The 18,284-nt window shown below is 39.7% G+C and overlaps 1 protein-coding gene across 1 annotated transcript; it reads right to left on the bottom strand.

Annotated features, from left to right (window-relative positions):
- Nucleotides 1-704: 704 nt before the first annotated feature.
- tars1 (threonyl-tRNA synthetase 1) lies at nt 705-17,466 on the bottom strand. The gene is made up of 19 exons (XM_020099296.2): nt 17,186-17,466; nt 15,862-15,939; nt 15,107-15,297; nt 14,608-14,731; nt 13,632-13,756; nt 11,745-11,862; nt 11,539-11,603; nt 10,990-11,068; nt 10,612-10,758; nt 10,010-10,108; nt 8,382-8,548; nt 7,489-7,651; nt 6,049-6,186; nt 4,127-4,204; nt 3,942-4,042; nt 3,620-3,724; nt 3,123-3,195; nt 2,172-2,286; nt 705-2,063 (listed from the first exon to the last, which is right to left on the bottom strand). Exons 1-19 carry the CDS (start codon nt 17,243-17,245, stop codon nt 1,915-1,917), a joined length of 2,175 nt encoding a protein of 724 aa, XP_019954855.2. The 5' UTR covers nt 17,246-17,466; the 3' UTR covers nt 705-1,914.
- Between the last annotated feature and the right edge of the window lie 818 nt (nt 17,467-18,284).

Genomic DNA, 18,284 nt, shown 5'->3' with positions numbered 1-18,284 from the left:
AGTAAATCCTTTAACTCCTTCTCTTTAACAACGTCTCACTAAGTATGAAACATAGACCTACACAAGAAACTGAACCTGTGAACATATTTTATTTGGTGCTGAAAACTTCAAATTGGCCAAAATAACTGATGGCTTCTCACTTATTTTAATTACTCGCAACTTGCAGAGCGGCCAAAATCAATGTTTTCATTGGCCCGTGTTCAGAGTTGCTGCCTGTTCCACAACTGTGAGACCATCTTTCACTCCCAACTTTAACCTTAGCGCTAATGTTCCTACTTAAATTAATGGGGGAAGTTTTGCGTGATTTAAATCTGTATCGTCCAAATAAAACAGGGAACAGTTAATGCGAAGTCCCGGAGCCAGAAGTATCTCAGGAGTTTGCAAATGTTGAACCTGTTAAGTACTTTGTGAACGTTGAACCTGTGAGAGCGACTGAGTAAACAGCTAAAGTCACAAAAAGTGTTTCAGGTTTTTATGGACAAAAATTGCCCTGTGTTTTTACTTTTCACGAAAAAAAAAAAAAAATCCATTGGCATTAGTCAGAGCCACAGAGTCACTTCTTCCAGCTGCTGAAACACACTCCTGTGTCTCTGCTCCAGCTGTGACTGGAGCATACGGATATACCACCCTCTTGTGGCTGGAATAAAAATGCAAGCTGTGCCAGTTGTATACATCAAAAACTAAAATCACATCACAAATTTAAATACAGTTTTGCATGATTTAATTGAAATGACAAGAGCAGGTGGGAAACAACTACAGGATTACATTGGAGGGAAAAACTGGAGCACAGATGTTGACAGCTTTCACTTTTTTGTGTGATACTAAAATGTCAATGGAAACAAGGTTCTTATTATTTACTTATTTAGAATGAACAAATCTTCAATCATGCTTTGGTGTCATAGAGCATTATTAGATATTCTTGAGTTCAGTAACCATGTGACGCTGAGAAGCATCAGGTGTTCACTGATTCTCATCCTCGCTGATGAAGCACTGGAGGAGGACGGTGATAAAGATCCTCTGCTACACCTCATCCCTCTGTTTCCACCTCTGCCTTGTGGAAAATTGGATGTTTTCAGTCTCGAACGATCTGAATATTTCAATTTTAATCCTAAACTTGTGAGGTGAGCAGTGATTTATTAAAAAACTGTAGCAGGGAGCACCAAAAGACAAATATTTAAAGTTGCCTTTATTTTCATGTCCTCACAACGTTTATAGTGCAATTTCAACACATACTGACTTTGTCAAATATTCTGCTTGATTTGATGCTCAGTTTAATGACTCTACCCTTCAATAATCTTATTCTTTTGTTCTCACACAGGTCACCTATGGACAGCCTCATTTAAAACAGCAGTATAAACTTTGGTTGTCAAGTTTCCCCCAAACAAGAGAAAAGCATCTCATCTTATCTAGTTTATAAAAAAGCAGAATATCCACATCAAGAATAGATTGTATTATTATCAAAATTGTAATCCACGAACAATTCCCTGAAGAAAAAATGAATGATTGATACAAACGAGTTAAGACAGCGGTAAAAAGATCCCCTGAGCTCATGGCTCATGTTTTTAAGATGTAGTCAATAGTACAGACATGTGCTGTAAAGCTGCTCAGAGACAGAGCCAGTCTCATTAGTTGTATTTCATTCTAAGCAGAGGGGATATTGACTTGATTATATTTAATTCTGTGTAGGACAGTAACCATTAGACTCGGAACTGAAAACAAGGATTCAGTTAAGAAGCAGCTGAAGACACTAGAGAAAACAAAAAAGGACTTGTCGAAACAGGAAAAGGCTAGAATGTGAAATAAGTTTCATCCCTCACTACAAACTGATTTCAAACACACGACCCTTTGAAGTTACCACATTCAAGCTGCTGTTGAGAGAAGGACAAGCCGATCGCCGCAGGTTTTGGGAAAAGCTCAGAAATCCTCCTCGGCGTTCTTGCTCCTGGACGTCTTGAGCTGCTTCAGACGCTCCACGCACTCCTCCACGCTGCGCTCGCCGTGGACTTTGTTATCCCGAGTGCGGACATTCACAGTGTTGCTCGTCTTCTCCTTCTCTCCCACCACTGAAACAAAGAGGAAAGAAGAAAGTCAATAACTGGTTTGACAGCGAGGAACAGACTGAAGAAGGAAGTGAAAGACAGAACAGTGAAGGAAAGTGTGTCGCCACTCGCCCAGGATGAAGTTGTACTGCGCCAACTGGGCGTTCCTGATCTTTTTGTTCAGAGTGCAGCTGGGGTCGAGATCCACGTCAGTCATGAAGCCGCCTTTGTGGAATTCCTGCTTCACCTGACATTTAAACCAGAAACACACCCAACACTTAAAAACAGCCAAGTTCATCAATTTACCATTTATCGACAATTCGGCTCAAAATTGTATTATAAATGAATCATTTTGTAGATTTTCAGTTCACTATCATGTGTGACAAAGAAAAACTTTTGTCCTTAAATCAGAGAATCTAGAAACAAACATTTCACATTTGTGCTGAGAATTCTTTTTTATAACATTTTTAAAACAACTACCAATTTTCTGTCAGTTCACTTATAATTGCAGCTTTAAGATGTTCCACACATTTTACTTGATTACATTTCTGTAGCACTGGCCAACATGTTTTATCAGTTTCAACATTCATCTCTAAAGTAATGCTGAGATCTCTGAACACTTTTCTCTTTTCAGTGATTTGTCAAAGGCCAATTGTAGAATGATTACACAACATATTCAATTTAAACAACCATCAAGGTTTACAGACAGATTCTTGACTCATCTTATTCACAATAAAACATTTTAGTGGCGCTCACTGTGAGTTTAACCTTTAAATAAAGTGGTCGCTGATCTGGCTGTTTAAAAACCTGTTTTATTGTCTGACCACTTTCCAAGATCTCAGCGATTACTTTGGTGACATAGAGCCAATGGCCTGAGCTGTGGACATAAAACCAAGGTTGTAATGAAGTTTGGTTTTAAAAGATGCAGGAACATGAAAGAGGAACTGTGAAAACAGCCTGTGACACCAGAAATCTAAATATATATAATGAAACAACTTCAAAATCAGTCTCTTGTTGATTTAAGTCTGGTTGCTTTAGGGCACTGTTTGTTCTGTCTCTGAAGCAGCTGAGGTCAGTGTTTACCTTCTGAGCGTACTCCTCACAGGTTGGTCCCACAGGTACAACCATCACCTGCCGAGGAGAGAGCCACAGAGGCCTGGAACGGGACACAGTCGGTTGGTTAGCAAGAAAAGAAGACCAGACACAATCTGTGCAAATGAGGTGATTCTGTTTCTGTCCCATAAATCTGAGAGGAGTCATCAGGAGAAGAAAGGTTCTTAGTTACTACTCTCAGTTTAGTCAAACTTGTTGCCATGGTAATACAGAATATCTTTTTTTTTTTTTTTTAATGAAACTCAAAACCTCAACCTCACCGCCTGATTTACATCATTTTGAATTTCATGAAGTGAAAGTTTTACTGCGTAAACAAAATGATTACAGATGGACGGACATACGGATCACTGTATCCCACGCATTATATTAAATACTATAATTAACAATAAACATGATCATCAATCTGAAACAACTGCAATAAAATTAGACTTGAGAAGTCAACCTTTCAAAAACGATCGTTTACGAACCATTTGCCTCCGTAGTTTTCAGTCAGGATAGCGATCATCCTCTCTACTGATCCCAGGATCGCTCTGTGGATGATCACCGGTCTCTTCTTGTCGTCGCCATCATGGCTACAAAATCAGGGTAAAGAAAACGGAAATTGGTATATTTCATTATTCAAGATACGCTGTTATAATATGGTACAATATTTTCTTAAATGAAACTGTGATCTTTGGTTGTGCTAATCATACGTCGACAGGTTTTAAGTCTTGAACACATGCATTTGCAGCAGTGGAAACAATCTTCTTCATTTGAGTTGACACAAATAAAAAAAGAAGCACCAGTCACCTGACAAAGCTGAGATTAAAGCGGATCGGCAGCTGGAAATCGAGCTGAATTGTGGCACACTGATGGTAACGACCGATGGCGTCCTTGATCTCGATGTCGATCTGTGAACACAGGACACGTCATGAGCAGCCGCCCTCCTGCTGTTTCACAGGCTAAAGACATCATTAGTGTGGCGCACAGCTCACCTTTGGTCCGTAGAAAGCTCCGTCACCTGGGTTGAGAACCCACTTCTCCCCAAATTCATTCAAGCTGTTCTCCAGTTGCTGTAAAAACAAACAGTTGCTGCTTTGTGAGGATATCAGTGGCTGACCAACAAGTAAACAGCGGTGTTAAGCAGAGCTGTAAATTTAGACTTGACATTTTCCTCATCTGGAACTAATCACTGAACTGAGAAATGTTAACATCTCAATAATATTTTATGGTTGCTTGTGGGAGTTAATGAGGTGAGGGAAACATGCAGCAAGTTCGGTTCCAGTGGCGATGCCAAGTTTAGAAATCACCGTGGTGTATTATTTTCCACCTTTGTTCACGCAAACATTCATAATAAAAACTCAAGAGGTTCATTTAGAGAATGTTTTCCTCAGAGAAAAGTCTCCCGATAGGTCAAGTGAAACAGCTGCAAGATTCACGAGCTATTAGAACATTCTTCTTCTTTGCTCTTTTAACAACTGCTCTCCTGACCTCACTGTTAATTACACAGATACAGTCCATACGTGGACTTGGGACATAATTAACACATGGAGTCACTGAGAATCAGCAAAATACTGTTGAACTATTCTGTTCAGTAGCAACTCATACTGTGGTACTGTGGTTTCTTGGTCTTAATGAGTTAACACATTCACAATAACTTCCACATTTACAAGTGAACTTAAAAATACCCACAAATTCAAAAAGGGCAGTAACTGTCATGGAATTTTCCTCTATTCAAACTAAATGTTATAATTGAGCAGAAAAAGATCATATTTGCTGCAGGCCCTCACTTTTCCAAATAATCTAGTTCAAACCATTTTTTTTTACATGACACACAATTTGTTCAATTATATTTTGGATTACACCCTGGCAGAAAATCAGAAGAGGTTCAATTACTGGACGTTGCTCTGCTTTGCAAACCAACACTTGTTTGTTACAGTCTATGTTACAAAACACAACACAACTTCCTCACACTGTTTTTCAGATGCTTCGGTGACCTCTGGCACATTCCTGGCTCAGTTTACTGATAGGTCAAGAGGTCATGCAGGTCGAGTTGATAGTGAGCGCCCACTGCTGGATCACCACGCAAACTACTTTTCATCAATGTCCAAGTTTCTAATAAAAAGGGACAGCCCTCATTTGCAGCACAACATGTTGAAATATCCCAGTTTCAATATGTTCACACTAAAAGACTTGAAGCTGTGAGAACTGAAAGTGGAGAATGGGGACTAAGGTTTCTGCTTCTCAAAATAGTGAATTAATCCTGAAAGGTTATTGATGTAGCACTTTTCCTTTCACCTACCAATGGTCAGACAAGAGAATATCAATCCATCAATCGAACAGTTGCCCTGGAGACTACAGCCCCCGCACCTTTTCATCCATTCAGAGCTTGACAGCAAAGACTAATGAACTGATTGCATGTGCTTTACACACGTGATGAGATTATGCAGTAAACACGTGGCACTTTTCCTCTACAGATTCATCTGTTCGACCCGAAGATGTATTGATCTGTTTTTCATCCACTTCAGACAGCACAGAGAAATAAAAGCTCATCATCACTCACTCTTGTTATTACTTTGTTAAAGCTCATTTTGATATGTTATCTTTTCTTGCACAGAAAATTAGATCTGAACCCCGGATACTAAAAATATAGCTGGTCTACACACTGAACTTGATTTGACAGTGATTGCACTGTCGTGGATTCTCTGGAGAAGAACTAAAAGCAGTTCTGCAGAATAAAGCCCATTAAAATATAAATGTTCACTGGGTCTACAAATCTCTTCAATTTGCCGTCTGCGGAGTGGCTCTCTAATTTCCACTTTGATACTATCACTTATGTCAGCATTTTAATTCTCCAGTGAGAGAGCTGCTCACATTTTCCTCTATATAAAAAAGAAACAAGTGGAATCCTGATTACCTTCTCGGCTTGGTCCCACACCTCCGGCTCCCCCAGGAACTTCTCTGGTCTTGTGGAGAGGTTGAGTTTGAAAGTGAAGCCAAACACTTCATACACAGTCCGCAGGAAGTCCAGGCAGCCCTTGATCTCCTCCTCAATCTGGGGTTGAAAAACCAGACATAGTGCAAGTGTGACTTCTGGTGTAATGTCTGATTTCATCTTTCTGTATTACTTAAGAGGAACTGATGAAATAAATATCCAATCAAAAGGGTAAATGATGCAATCCAAATGAGATCCACCTTATAGATAATACAGCTTCTGGAACATATAAGCATAATATAATGGTTTCACATGTTGCTACAGGGTCTCCATGGGGCAATCATTGCACCAGCATCACATGTGATCAATCACAAGTTTTGAGTGAGCACCTTGGATTTATAAAAGGAAATAAAACACAAAGACAAGGAGAAGTGACTAACGGAGGGATGTCTCTCCTAATAAACACGTTTTATATACGTGGCCCACCATCTGGACTCACTGATTATAAACTTAATGGTGGCTGTAAGATAAGAACATACCCTCTGCAGTCTAACTCAAGTTTGGATTTTGTGAATAATAAAAGACGAAGAGTACAAGAAGTGCTTTGCAGGTGCCGCTGTGAAAGGGAAACATTAAAACTGAAATACTTTTGATTACAAAGTTCAATCAAATGCTTAACCATCTAACCCACTGCCGTTACTGACAGAAAGAAAACAAATCAGTGAGATTCTGGTGGCAAGTCGCTGCGTCGCTATGTTTGAACGAAGCCATTAAGAAATCTCTTTGGTCTCTCAAAATCCTGTTTGTGTGCATCAATATAAGCAGCACTGCACTGGAGAAGGTCTGAGAATGTGACAGGACATTCAATGGCAACATTAACTGCATTTATTCAATTAACTGTGGCGGCAAGACACTGATTGATTCTTGTGAAAGTGTGTGATTGTTTACCACTGTTTGTCTTAACATTGTGTTCCATCAACAGACTCTTTATTTATTTGAATAGCAGATTACTAATTTATCAAAAAGAGAAGTCATATGAATGAATTAATGTTAAATGTGGGATTAAAGTCAATGAGAAAAATCACAATGCATCACCCCCACCATAAACCATAGAGTTTAAATAAAGATGGAGGTCATGAAAACTCCCCAGAAGGGAAGCGAAATCCTCAGATGACAGACGTGTAGTTCATCTTTATTTACAGTCTATGCTACTGTTAGAATGTCATTGTACATAACAAAACTGAATTTTAAAAGTGCAAATTTATATAAAAAAAATTGAGTCGAGAAATCAGCAACAAGACACAAAACAATAAATATGATATTCCCATCAGGCAACAGTTTTAATCAGACTTGTATGAATCCAAAATGTGTGTGTTGTGTGAGCTTGGCGTGGTAACGTCATTGCAACAGTGCACGACTCACCTGGTCCATGGTGCAGAAGATGTGAGCATCGTCCTGCTGGAAGCGGCGAACTCTGGTGAGGCCGGTCAGGGCTCCTGACAGCTCATTCCTGTGCAGGACGCCAAAGTCGGCCATGCGCAGGGGCAACTCTCTCCAGGAGCGTGGCCGGTGATCAAACATCAGACTGGGGTGAAAAAAAAAAACATAATTACTAACTGCAATAACAATAACTGAAAATTGCTCTGCTACTTCAATACCACCGTGAAAGACTACATTTAATATTTGATTTAACTGACATTCACTTTGACAAAATGTGTTGGCAAGCTCAATTTCCATTTCGGACCGATCACCAGAGGGGCTGCCCATTTGAGTAGCACAGAGATTGGAACCGTGAAAAGAAGAGAAAAGATTTGAATACAAAGAGCCGCAGTCTGACTCTTTACACTGCAATGCAGCACTTGGCAGTAAATTGAACTGGGTCATTCAACAGCTGAAAACATAGCAAGAGCATCAGTCATTTTAAGCTGAGCTGAAATGGATGACAAACTACTGTGGCAGTGAAATATGATGCTATTTCACTACTGATAACAAAACCCTGAGCAAACTCTAATAGGCTATTCAGGTGTGGTAACCCATTATTTAATGGCTGTCCTCTTTGCCAGGGTTCTGTGTTTTTTCTTGCGATATATAAATGAAAAATTCTAGCAAGGTCCAGACATTTTGCACGGCGACAGCAGCACCCCGAGTTTGTTTAATGCTTCCGACAAACACAGTTGTTTCCAATTACAGACAGAAACCAACTAAAAATACCTATTTCCCACTTGATGCCAGACTTGATGCAAAATGTGCGACACGAGCGGATGTGTTTTTCTCAACACTTTAAACTCGGCCTGTGCGGAGAAGTGAGGCCTCACCAGTGTCCGGGGCAGTTCATGGGTTTGAGGGCGAAGGTCTCCTTCTCGACCTCGAAGGAAAACATGTTCTCGCTGTAATGCTGCCAGTGGCCAGAGGTCTGCCACAGTTTGCTGTTGTAGATATTGGGTGTCACCACCTCCTGGAAACCCCTCTTCTTGTACTCACTCTGCAAAACACAGATCAACGTTGTCTCACAAAGGAGGTTTCACTTTTAAGACCAGGCGTCAGAATTCTGCACACATCACAACTACAAACTCGTTAAAACTATATCAATTAATACCACTGATAGTGTACACCCTCTGAAATCTACATAACTGCAAGCAGAAGCAGTGGTTTTGATTTTTAAAAAAAAGCAAAGTAGTTCTAAGAATATTTCTGCTGCTACATTAATGTTTGTTTACATATTGTGAAGGGGGTCTGGGGAAGACTGAATGCTTTCATGCTGTGTGGTTTTGCCTGTTTTGTTTGCCGTCAGTTTTAAAATTCAAAACAGACAGCTGATGGCGATAATAATATAATTTATTTAAAATCCCAACGGTAATAGACGATACAAATATTTAGAAGTGTGCCGTGCTGTGTTGCTTCTGGAGGCAGAGCCATTTTTAAACAGATTTCATTACTCAGTCGCAAATCTATTTTACCACATTTAGGTGAAATCACATCCAATGTGCACTGCATTGACCCCGCACCTAACGAAGTGAGTGTGTTGAATCATATTGATGTGTGAACGCTTAGCTTGACATTTAAAACCATGAAATAAAGCAAAGACCTTCCTTACAAGAATATAAAAGTCAAAGAGACTTCATTCATTCACTCATCATCTACACCACTGATCCTTTTCATTGGAGGGCTGGAGCCAATCCCAGCTGACATTGGGCAAGAGGCAAAATACACCCTGGACAGGTCACCCGTCCATCACAGGTCTGATGCCCTGGACAGGTCACCCGTCCATCAAAGGGCTTTTAAATTGCAGCAGTTTATCTTGTGACAGGTTATTAACAAGAACCAAGAGACGTAATCACATCACTCCTGTTTTAGTCTCTTCATACTGAGTTCCTGTACATTTTAATATAGATTTTATAGATTACAGTTAAGGCTCTTCAAGACTTCTCTCTGTGTTTTATTTCTAACCTTCTAGTACACTTCTTACCAGTTCGTAACCAGACATATCCTGAGGCAGAGGCCTGTTATCTGAGACCTGTCTTCAAGCTTATGAAGACAGAGTACTTGCAGTCAGGGCCCTGAGGCTCTAGAACTATCTGCCTGAGGAAATCAAGTTGGCTTGCTCAGTAAAGTCCCTTCATAAGACATATTTTCATCTGAGATTTTACTTTAATTTAAATTTAAATCGCTTAACCTTTGTCTTCTAATTCTGATTATTTCATGACTTGTTTGTTTTAATTGCTGCCTTGTGAAGCACTTTGTAATCTGGATAAGGATTCTACAGATAAAGATAACAAATATTATTATCATTACAGGTTACGCCAACTAAGGGCATAACCTGCTCTTTTCTTCTCCCCAGTTGTTCAAGCAAATTTGTACTTGTTCACATCCTCATCACCTCTGTCTTCAGTTAAGAGTGAGATCACAGCATTAATCCACTGAGGGTGTGAAAGCTCTGACTCACTCTGATGAACTCAATCAGTGCGTTGTAGATGAAGGCCCCCTTTGGCAGGAAGAAGCAGCTCCCTGGACTCAGGTCGTGGAAGAAGAACAGTTCCTGCTCCTGAATAATGCAAGAAAAATATCGTCCTGTTACTGCGGCGGAAAAGGGAAACCACTCAGGCCAAACTGGTTTAAAAATGAAATAACGCAGCAGCTCATCAGATATTTAAGGTTTGTCGCACAAACTACTGCTCAGCTCGCTTACCCACACCCGCCATTGTATTCAAAGAATAGCAACAACAAACACACCCATACATGTAGCCTGTCAAAAATGAAGTTACAGATTATATGACAAGAAAGATTCACTGCAGATTAAAACAATACGCTGCTCAGAGACGCCTCTGGATATCTTGTCTGTAGAGAGAATGTGACTGTAACATCAAATCAAACCACTTCAGAGGTTTTCGTCCTATATTTCATATTTGTTTGCAAGTCAAAGCTTCAAAAACTAAACCGACAAATACCAACATACTGTAAATAACCTGCTTTCTAAGACTGAAAATCTTTGGAGACCATTTTAAAATGACACTTAACCGACAGTCTTTTTGCATTTTCAGCACTTACTCGACCCAGTTTGCGGTGATCTCTGTTCTTGGCCTCCTCCTGAAACTTCTCCCACTCTTTCAGCATTTTGGGGTCAGGGAAGGAGATTCCATAGATCCTCTGGAGGGTTTCCATGTCCGCCTTTCCCTCCCAGTATGTAGATGAATTCTAGCACACCACAAAAAGGATTACGTTAGCTTTCAGCGTTCTTTTGGGTGCATCAAATCCCTCGAGAATGAAACAAAAGGTAACAGCTCTAGGAATGGGGACAAATGCAGCAGACATTTAGGGCACAGATTAGAGAAACTCAAAATCCTATCTAGTTTAATTAACCATAAATCCACATGTAGTGTCACAACCATCTGAGTGCACATGATGGTGAAGAGAAAACAGGCTCACCTTGTGGACCTTCAGTGCCTTGATTTTCCCAGTGTGTCTCACATGGGGCCCCCGACACAAGTCAATTAAGGGGCCGCACCTGAAATTAGTTTTGAAGATATAAAAATAATAATTGTTGTGTTTAGAATGAGGCAAGCGATATGTTAATGTCAACCAATTCCATAAAAGCACCAAAACTAATGAGGAGTTCTTAATAAAAGAAAAAAGAAATTCTGAAAAAGAAATTAAATATATACAGAGAATGAATTACTAGTGTTGTAATTGGTAACACTAGTGCCACCCCTTGAAACTGCAGTCTTGCACATGGTACACGTCGCTCTGGCTAATGCTACACAACCAGAAATCAGTTTAGGAGTGAATAAGAAGAATTGATTTCCAGTTAAAGCAATTTGAAATTTTGAGGACCAAAAAAAACCCAATATATTTTGAAGACATGGTATTGGATCAGTAGATTTGAATACTCAGTTCATTGCTGATTTCAGTCTTTTCACAGGATTCGCTGACAAGAAAAAACTGAATTATCTTCACAAGCACAGTCCCTGAACTCACCTGTAGACTGTGGTGGTCGGAGTGGTGACTTTCTCATTCAGGATGCGGCACTTAAACTTGTTGTACTGTAAAGGACAAGAAGTGGTTTTAAAGTCCTGGTTCTAATGCAATTCTCCTTTTATTTTATTTTAAGTTTACATATGTGTGTGTGTGTGTGTGTGTGTGTGTGTGTGTGCGTGTGTGTGTGTTTTAGTACTTAAAGATACCTTGAACATTTCCAACAAAGTCTCCTTCTTGATCTCCAGCCTCTCAAATGGCTGCTTCTCCTTGATGATTTTTTTGCACAAGTTTTCCAGACCCGGGAAGTCATTGCTCGATACACCCCTGTCCAAAAACATCAAGATATAAACAAAACAAGAGCAGCACATTCAACAAGGACTCTCACTTAGACACCTAAATTAATATGCAAACCACTTCCAATTACTAAATTTTGTCTGCCACAGTTTCCAGAGGGCATTGTGGATGTAACCAATGTAATTCTTTGCCTACCAGAAACTGATAACCTCTGCAGAGGATGGGCAAACACTTAAGAGTCCTTGGCTTTAGGGCTTGAGCAATGTCAAAATATCCTTGCACAAAACAGTCTCCAAGAATGCCATTAGCATAAAATGACTTCATTAAGGAGCTTGTAGAATTAATTAGACAGCACTCCTCGTGCTCTCCTGCAGCCTGAAGCGGGGAGAAATGCCTCGTTTCAGGGAAAGGTCAAGTGAAAAAGTTGTTTACGAGTAAGAAATGTTTTTGAGATTGAGGGTGTCTCAACACGCTTTCAAAGCTTCACTGAAGTAATGTCTAGCTCTCTGTTTGAACCGATGTGCTTCTAGGCTGCCAATCTCATACACAGATATTGAAAGGTGCCATTTAATATCCACGCCCGAGAAAAATCCAGCTACACAGCATTACTGTCATTCCACCTGTTTTGTGTTTACTACCTGTCTCACACAGTGAACTTAATTAAAAATAACCAAGCCTTTGAATACACACCAAAATAACACAGAGCTGATCCATGAGAATTTAGACTGAGATAGAGTATTCAATATTTTTGCCTCTGCATATCACCACAATTAATTTGAAATGAAGCCATCAACAAATGAAGGCTTTCCACTTTATTCAAAAGTTTGAATATCAAATTACCTCATAAGAAATGACTGCCATTTTTATTTATAGTCCCTCCATGTCCCCATTAACTAACACAGAGGAAGAGGGATTCATAACCTATGCTCCAGACTATTGACGTCACCAAACGCTGAGCTTCGTCCCTCTGACTTTGAGGTCATGTGAATGACTTGGTCAATGAAGGATCCCATTTCTTTGCCTTGAGAAGCTCTGGGGTTGCTTTCATGGTACGTTTTGGGTCATTATCCATCAGCAGCGTGAAGCACTGCCCTATTAGCTTTTGCAGCATTTGGCTGAATGTGAGCAGATAGTTTAGACCTACACACTTCAGAACTCAACCTGCTGCTTCTAGTCTACTCAGCGGTCTCATCATTAATAAACAGCGGTGACACAGTTCCACTGGCAGCCATACATAACCATTCCATAAATACTGGCTCCCCCTGGTGTAACAGATGATGTGGAGGCTTTGGATCATGTTTCTTTTCCTTTCCTTACTCTGCTCTTCCTATCATTCTGGTTCAAGTTCATCTTGGTTCCCTCTGTCTAAAAACATCCAGCACAGAAAGATCCACATCAAGATCATTTGTTTTGCAATTCCAGAATTTTATCTTCATAATCACCTCCAGCAAGGATATTATGGTTTCACCCCACAACCATGGTTTGTTTGTTTTTCAGCAGGACTGGGCAAAAACTACAAAACAGATTTCCACAAAACTTGATGGAAGGACATGACATGAGCCAAGAGAGAACCCATTTTTATATATTAAAATGTCAAATGTCTATATTAAAATTGAATGGTTGCGCAATATTTTTACCTTAAATTAAAGCTAAGAGCCTACACATCGATCAAATATTTGTGGATTCATTTCAAACATATCGTGGTGGTGTACAGATATAAATAATGGAAATTGTGTCACTGTCCAAATACTTCAACTGTAATAATACAGATAAATCTGAACTCAGATTCTGTGACTCACTCATTGTTCTCCAGGAACATGTCGTAATAGAAGCCGCTCTCGATGGGGGGACCGTAGCAGAGGCAGCCTCCATACACCCTCTCCATGGCTTCACCCAGGATGTGGGCACTGGAGTGCCAGTAAACCTAAACGATATACAAAAATATATGGTCACATCCACAAAACAGCAGTCCATTCTCTGTTTAATAAAAATGAGAAGTGTGACTTCTTTGGCAAAGTGTGAGAAATGTGTACTGTAAAATCAAGATTGTTGTGATTCACTGAGCTGTTAAAAGCCTTTGACAACATCTACACCACATAAACAATACACATGTCACTTACTCTGAATGTTGACAATATGCAAACTGTGCTACAGAACACTCTGAAATAAGACACCAGGGAAAGTAAATTGAATGAGCCTCTGAAATATCTTACTGCAGGAACGGCTGACAAATGGTTCAGGACCTTGTAAAGAGGACGACACTGAAATTGTCCTTTTTCTTTTTAGCGATGTGTCTCATTATTCTCTCAGAGAGACCACTTGCTGTCACTTTTATGACAGTACACGATTGCAGCATTTTTATATATTCTCAAATCTCCTCTTAATGTCTTAGTGGCTCAGACACTTAGTGGATAACAGGGCTTTGAGGTTTATTATTGATTGTAAACCTCTCATTCATCACTTTAATCTTACATGCTCAGGTACTTTGCCCTAAGTGCATATTAATAGGGATGAAGCATCTCTTCAAAATGTTGTGTATCAAAGTAATGACCTGATTTGTTAAACTAGCTGAACAGTGACAAATCCAAAAGGGCAAATTATTATTTTTACTTGTAACACAAAACATACATATATTCTTAATTAATCATTTGTAGAAGATCCATTTGAATTTAATGCTAACCTCCTTTGAACCTAATGCTGGGAAATAAAAACAAATCTGCCCTATTCATACTTAGTCATAGACAATGTGTTAGAGCAGGGGTGACCTGTACTTACAGCTTGAGCTTCCTCATCATCGAACTTGAGCAACTGAAGGTTGCAGTCATCTTCCAGAGGTCTATCCAAGTCCCACACATTCTTGTCCACTTTTGCAATGACTGTGTTGTCAGCGAGGCCTTGACTGGACAGAGAAAAACATGAAAACATCTGGAAACCTATTTTATACTTGACAACGCTGGTAGGAAGCTCAGTTCCATTGTTTTGCTGAGGCAAAGTTTTCTCTTCTTTTAACACTGGTGAGGTTTTCTATGTCCAAGGCCTTTCTTGTCTTCAGTGGTGGCTGTCATTTCCAATTACTGTATTCATAATGTGGGTTTTATGAAGTCTTTTGAAACTGTAATAATGATAACAGGCTGCAAAGCTGACAGCTCATCTTTGGAAATTAAATTACTGAGGTACCCATAAGGTTCTTTTTTGTGCTACATGAAAGCAAGGTGCCACATTTAATGAGACACATCTCATCAAACATAAGTCCCATCATCATCATCTCACTCACCTGATTCCACAGGCCACCTGATATGGTGTGGTCTTCCAAGACTCGGCGTCCACCACCTTTCCGTCGGGCAAGGTCACCTTGATCGCTCGACTATTGTTCGCCGCCCTCTCCGCCATCAGAGCTTCGTGCTCGGTTTTCAGCTTGGCGTACAAAGCAAGACGCTCATCTATGTACTGAGGTGGTGGTGACAACTAGATGAAAACAAAAAAGGTGTGAATAAATTGGGCGTAGTGGGAAATTTCACCTGATGTTAATCTGTACAAATTGCTTATGTCACTGTTACTTAAAGAAAAAACAGAAAAAACTGTTTGAAGTAGTTAGAAATCCAAGTATGAGGGCCAAAGCAAGGCAGATGAAAAAACGGTTAAAAATGATTTCGATAAGTTAAATATATCTTTTGATTTACTTTTTACTGGAGAAAGAAAACTGAAATCAAAACCTGATATTTGTAGTATAGGTTTTGATTTGACAAATCTGCTTCTGTTAGTCCATTTATTTAGAAAAGGTACTAGACGTGAGTGTTATTATCAAAAGTCTGCTCAAGAGGTCTGTGCATGAGACTTCAAACTGATGTCACACAGATAAACATAGAAATAAGCATTTAATAGAGAGATAGATATTCTACATGCTACTACATGTGCGGGTGTGTAATGACTCACTATGCAGAGTTATTTATGTACTTGTAAAACAAGAATCTAAAATAAGGTCTAAATATAGCAGGTGCACACTTTCTGACACTTTAATTAGAAACTCACCTCGGCCTTGCCTGCAGACTCTCCAGCAGCACCCTTAGCCTTCTTCTTTGTTCCATCTTTACCACTTCCGGTTTCTCCCTTTCAACGAAAAATGAGATCATCAGGTTAGTTCTGCTTTATTAACAAAGCTTAAAAAGGTCAAGTTTATTGGGAAACTTTAGTGTGAAGTACATAAAAACTATAAAAATATTAAGACACAGCTACACATTCACGAAGCTTGATGAATAACAATGGTGAGATACACAGCTAATATCCTCAGGAACACACTCACCGGATCTTTTTTAGAGGCCTGGGTATAAATCCTGCAGTACATTGAATTAACCTTTCTGTTTCCACCATGTAGTATTTCTTTGGACACACTCCATCAACAAAGCAGTGCATTGGTATTTTGTACGTGCCACGTGCGTCAGGGATGTGATGACAAAGACGTTTATAATATCTCGACAATGACTGAAAAACACACTTTCGAGGATTAAATACTAACTTAGATGAAACTTTGAGCTATAATGCCCCACAATGCTGTTCAATTCTAGGATGTTGATCACAAACCGTTTACCCAAAGTTGCTGAAAGCTGTAAAACAATGTGGGAATCATCAAATGAGACTAAACAAAGTCAGAGTCCACAGTCCAACAGTTTAAAGTTCATCAGCACATGTCTCCTTTAGTCAGGATCCAAACCTCGTGAAATTAGCAATGTGACCTAAAGTGTGATGGTTTGACACATAAAGACCCAGATAACATGTAGACCAGGCTGATTCACAGGGAGTGGTGGGATGAATCATTATGAATTACCCAACATAAATATAAAAAGGCTTCAGACCACCACCACCTGAGCTATTACTGGAAATGTGTGAGTCCAAACCAGCTTTTAGAAGGCGAGCTGCTTATATCTGAGAAATCCATAAATCACGTAGTGTATGCCGATTGAATAGAAATCAAAAGTGAAACATGCTACACGATATACAAGATCCTCGCATGTTTGCAATACGATGAACTAATAGCGAAACTTTTAACCTGCCAACATTTTGAACCAAGTTTGGTTCCACACTTCCTCTCCTCAAAGCTACGTCTGCTCAACCCAACTATCCGGCTGGACGAGCTTAACTGCAACGTGGCACAAGTGTCCTCCCGCACGGATCAAAACACAAACACACAGACGCTCCCGACACGGTGGCAGAGACATGTACAGTGAAACCAGCACAACGTTTCTCACACATGTTAGCTTGTAACATTAGCACCGCGCTGGCTCAATGACAGCACTGAGTCTGACCGGTGGCTAGGCTAGCTGCTTATGCTAGCCTGCCGAATGATAAGAAAGTTCACCTTTTTCCCTCCGTCCACTTTCAGCTCGCTCATCTTCTCCTCGACCGTCTGCTCCGACATCACGAGCTGCTTCGTTCTTCAGCACAACTTCACCAAAGAGAGACAAGTGTGTCCCGAGCTGCCGGTGCCGGGCGAGGACCAATGACGTCTCCCGGATGTTGCGATTCTGATGCAACATTTTGCCGTGGTGGGCGGGGCTTAGTTAGCATGTTAGCATCATGGTGATTCGCATCTGCAGGAGGGGAGGATGAGTCTGCTGATTGATCTGAGGTTGCATCAGGGGGCTTTCCAGATTTCAGTGCTGCGTTATATCACGTAACATTTCACAGTCCATTTATTCAACCAATGGGTTTTAACCTGATGCAAGATTGCAAGAACATGTTGCAAAACAATTTAAACCCAAAAAGTTTATCATGCCGTAAAACAATGTTTCCTTAATACTCAAATATGTCCTCATGTGGAACAGTCTTGTTGTTGATCTCATTCCCTTCTCTGTTTTCTTTAAATTGTCAAATTTACTCGCTGTTGTATAGTGTGGATTTTTTCATCAGCCTGTATTCTTTATATATTTATATATATTATATTATATTATTATTATTAGTTTATTATATTTATATATATATAGAACAGAAAGCCTTATTTTTGAATATTTTTATTCATTATATATCATTTGGATTTGTTTAAAAGAACAGAGTGTAGTATTTTGTATAATCTAGTGTTGAAGTTGCACGTTGCAGTTGAACACCCCTCACCTCACCCTCCACTTCTAAACATAAAAAAGAACCTGTGGTGACCTTCAGTTGTCATAAAAACTGAAAAGGTGTTTAGTTTGTCCACTCTGGACTAATGTAAAAAACATGTAGAGAGGGTCCCCTCGATGTAAAATGTAAAATATTTAGATATAAAGGGTCTTTCCTGGGATAAAGAAAACTACAATTCATACAATTTAGATAAAACGAACTAGTGAAAACATCATGAGGATTATTCATCATTAAATTTCTGCCAATAGATCCCTTTCACCTCAATCGTACACACCGGACCTTTAATCTTTAATCAGGTGAACCAAGTGGCCTAAACACTTAATTTAAACTCTCAACGC

The sequence above is a fragment of the Paralichthys olivaceus genome, chromosome 4, assembly GCF_024713975.1.
Source record: "Paralichthys olivaceus isolate ysfri-2021 chromosome 4, ASM2471397v2, whole genome shotgun sequence".
Classification (NCBI taxonomy): domain Eukaryota; kingdom Metazoa; phylum Chordata; class Actinopteri; order Pleuronectiformes; family Paralichthyidae; genus Paralichthys; species Paralichthys olivaceus.
Note: the sequence above shows the minus strand (reverse complement) of the source record. Positions and strands in the feature narration are given on the sequence as shown.

Bases quoted from the DNA above. Each gene is read 5' to 3' on its own strand.
- tars1 (XM_020099296.2), bottom strand. From the start codon at position 17,245: ATGTCGGAGCAGACGGTCGAGGAGAAGATGAGCGAGCTGAAAGTGGAC. The intron at 11,069-11,538 runs GTGAGTTCAGGG...AACTAATTTCAG, and splicing joins CCGACCACCACAGTCTACAG to GTGCGGCCCCTTAATTGACT. The intron at 3,196-3,619 runs GTTCGTAAACGA...GTCCCGTTCCAG, and splicing joins GAAAACTACGGAGGCAAATG to GCCTCTGTGGCTCTCTCCTC.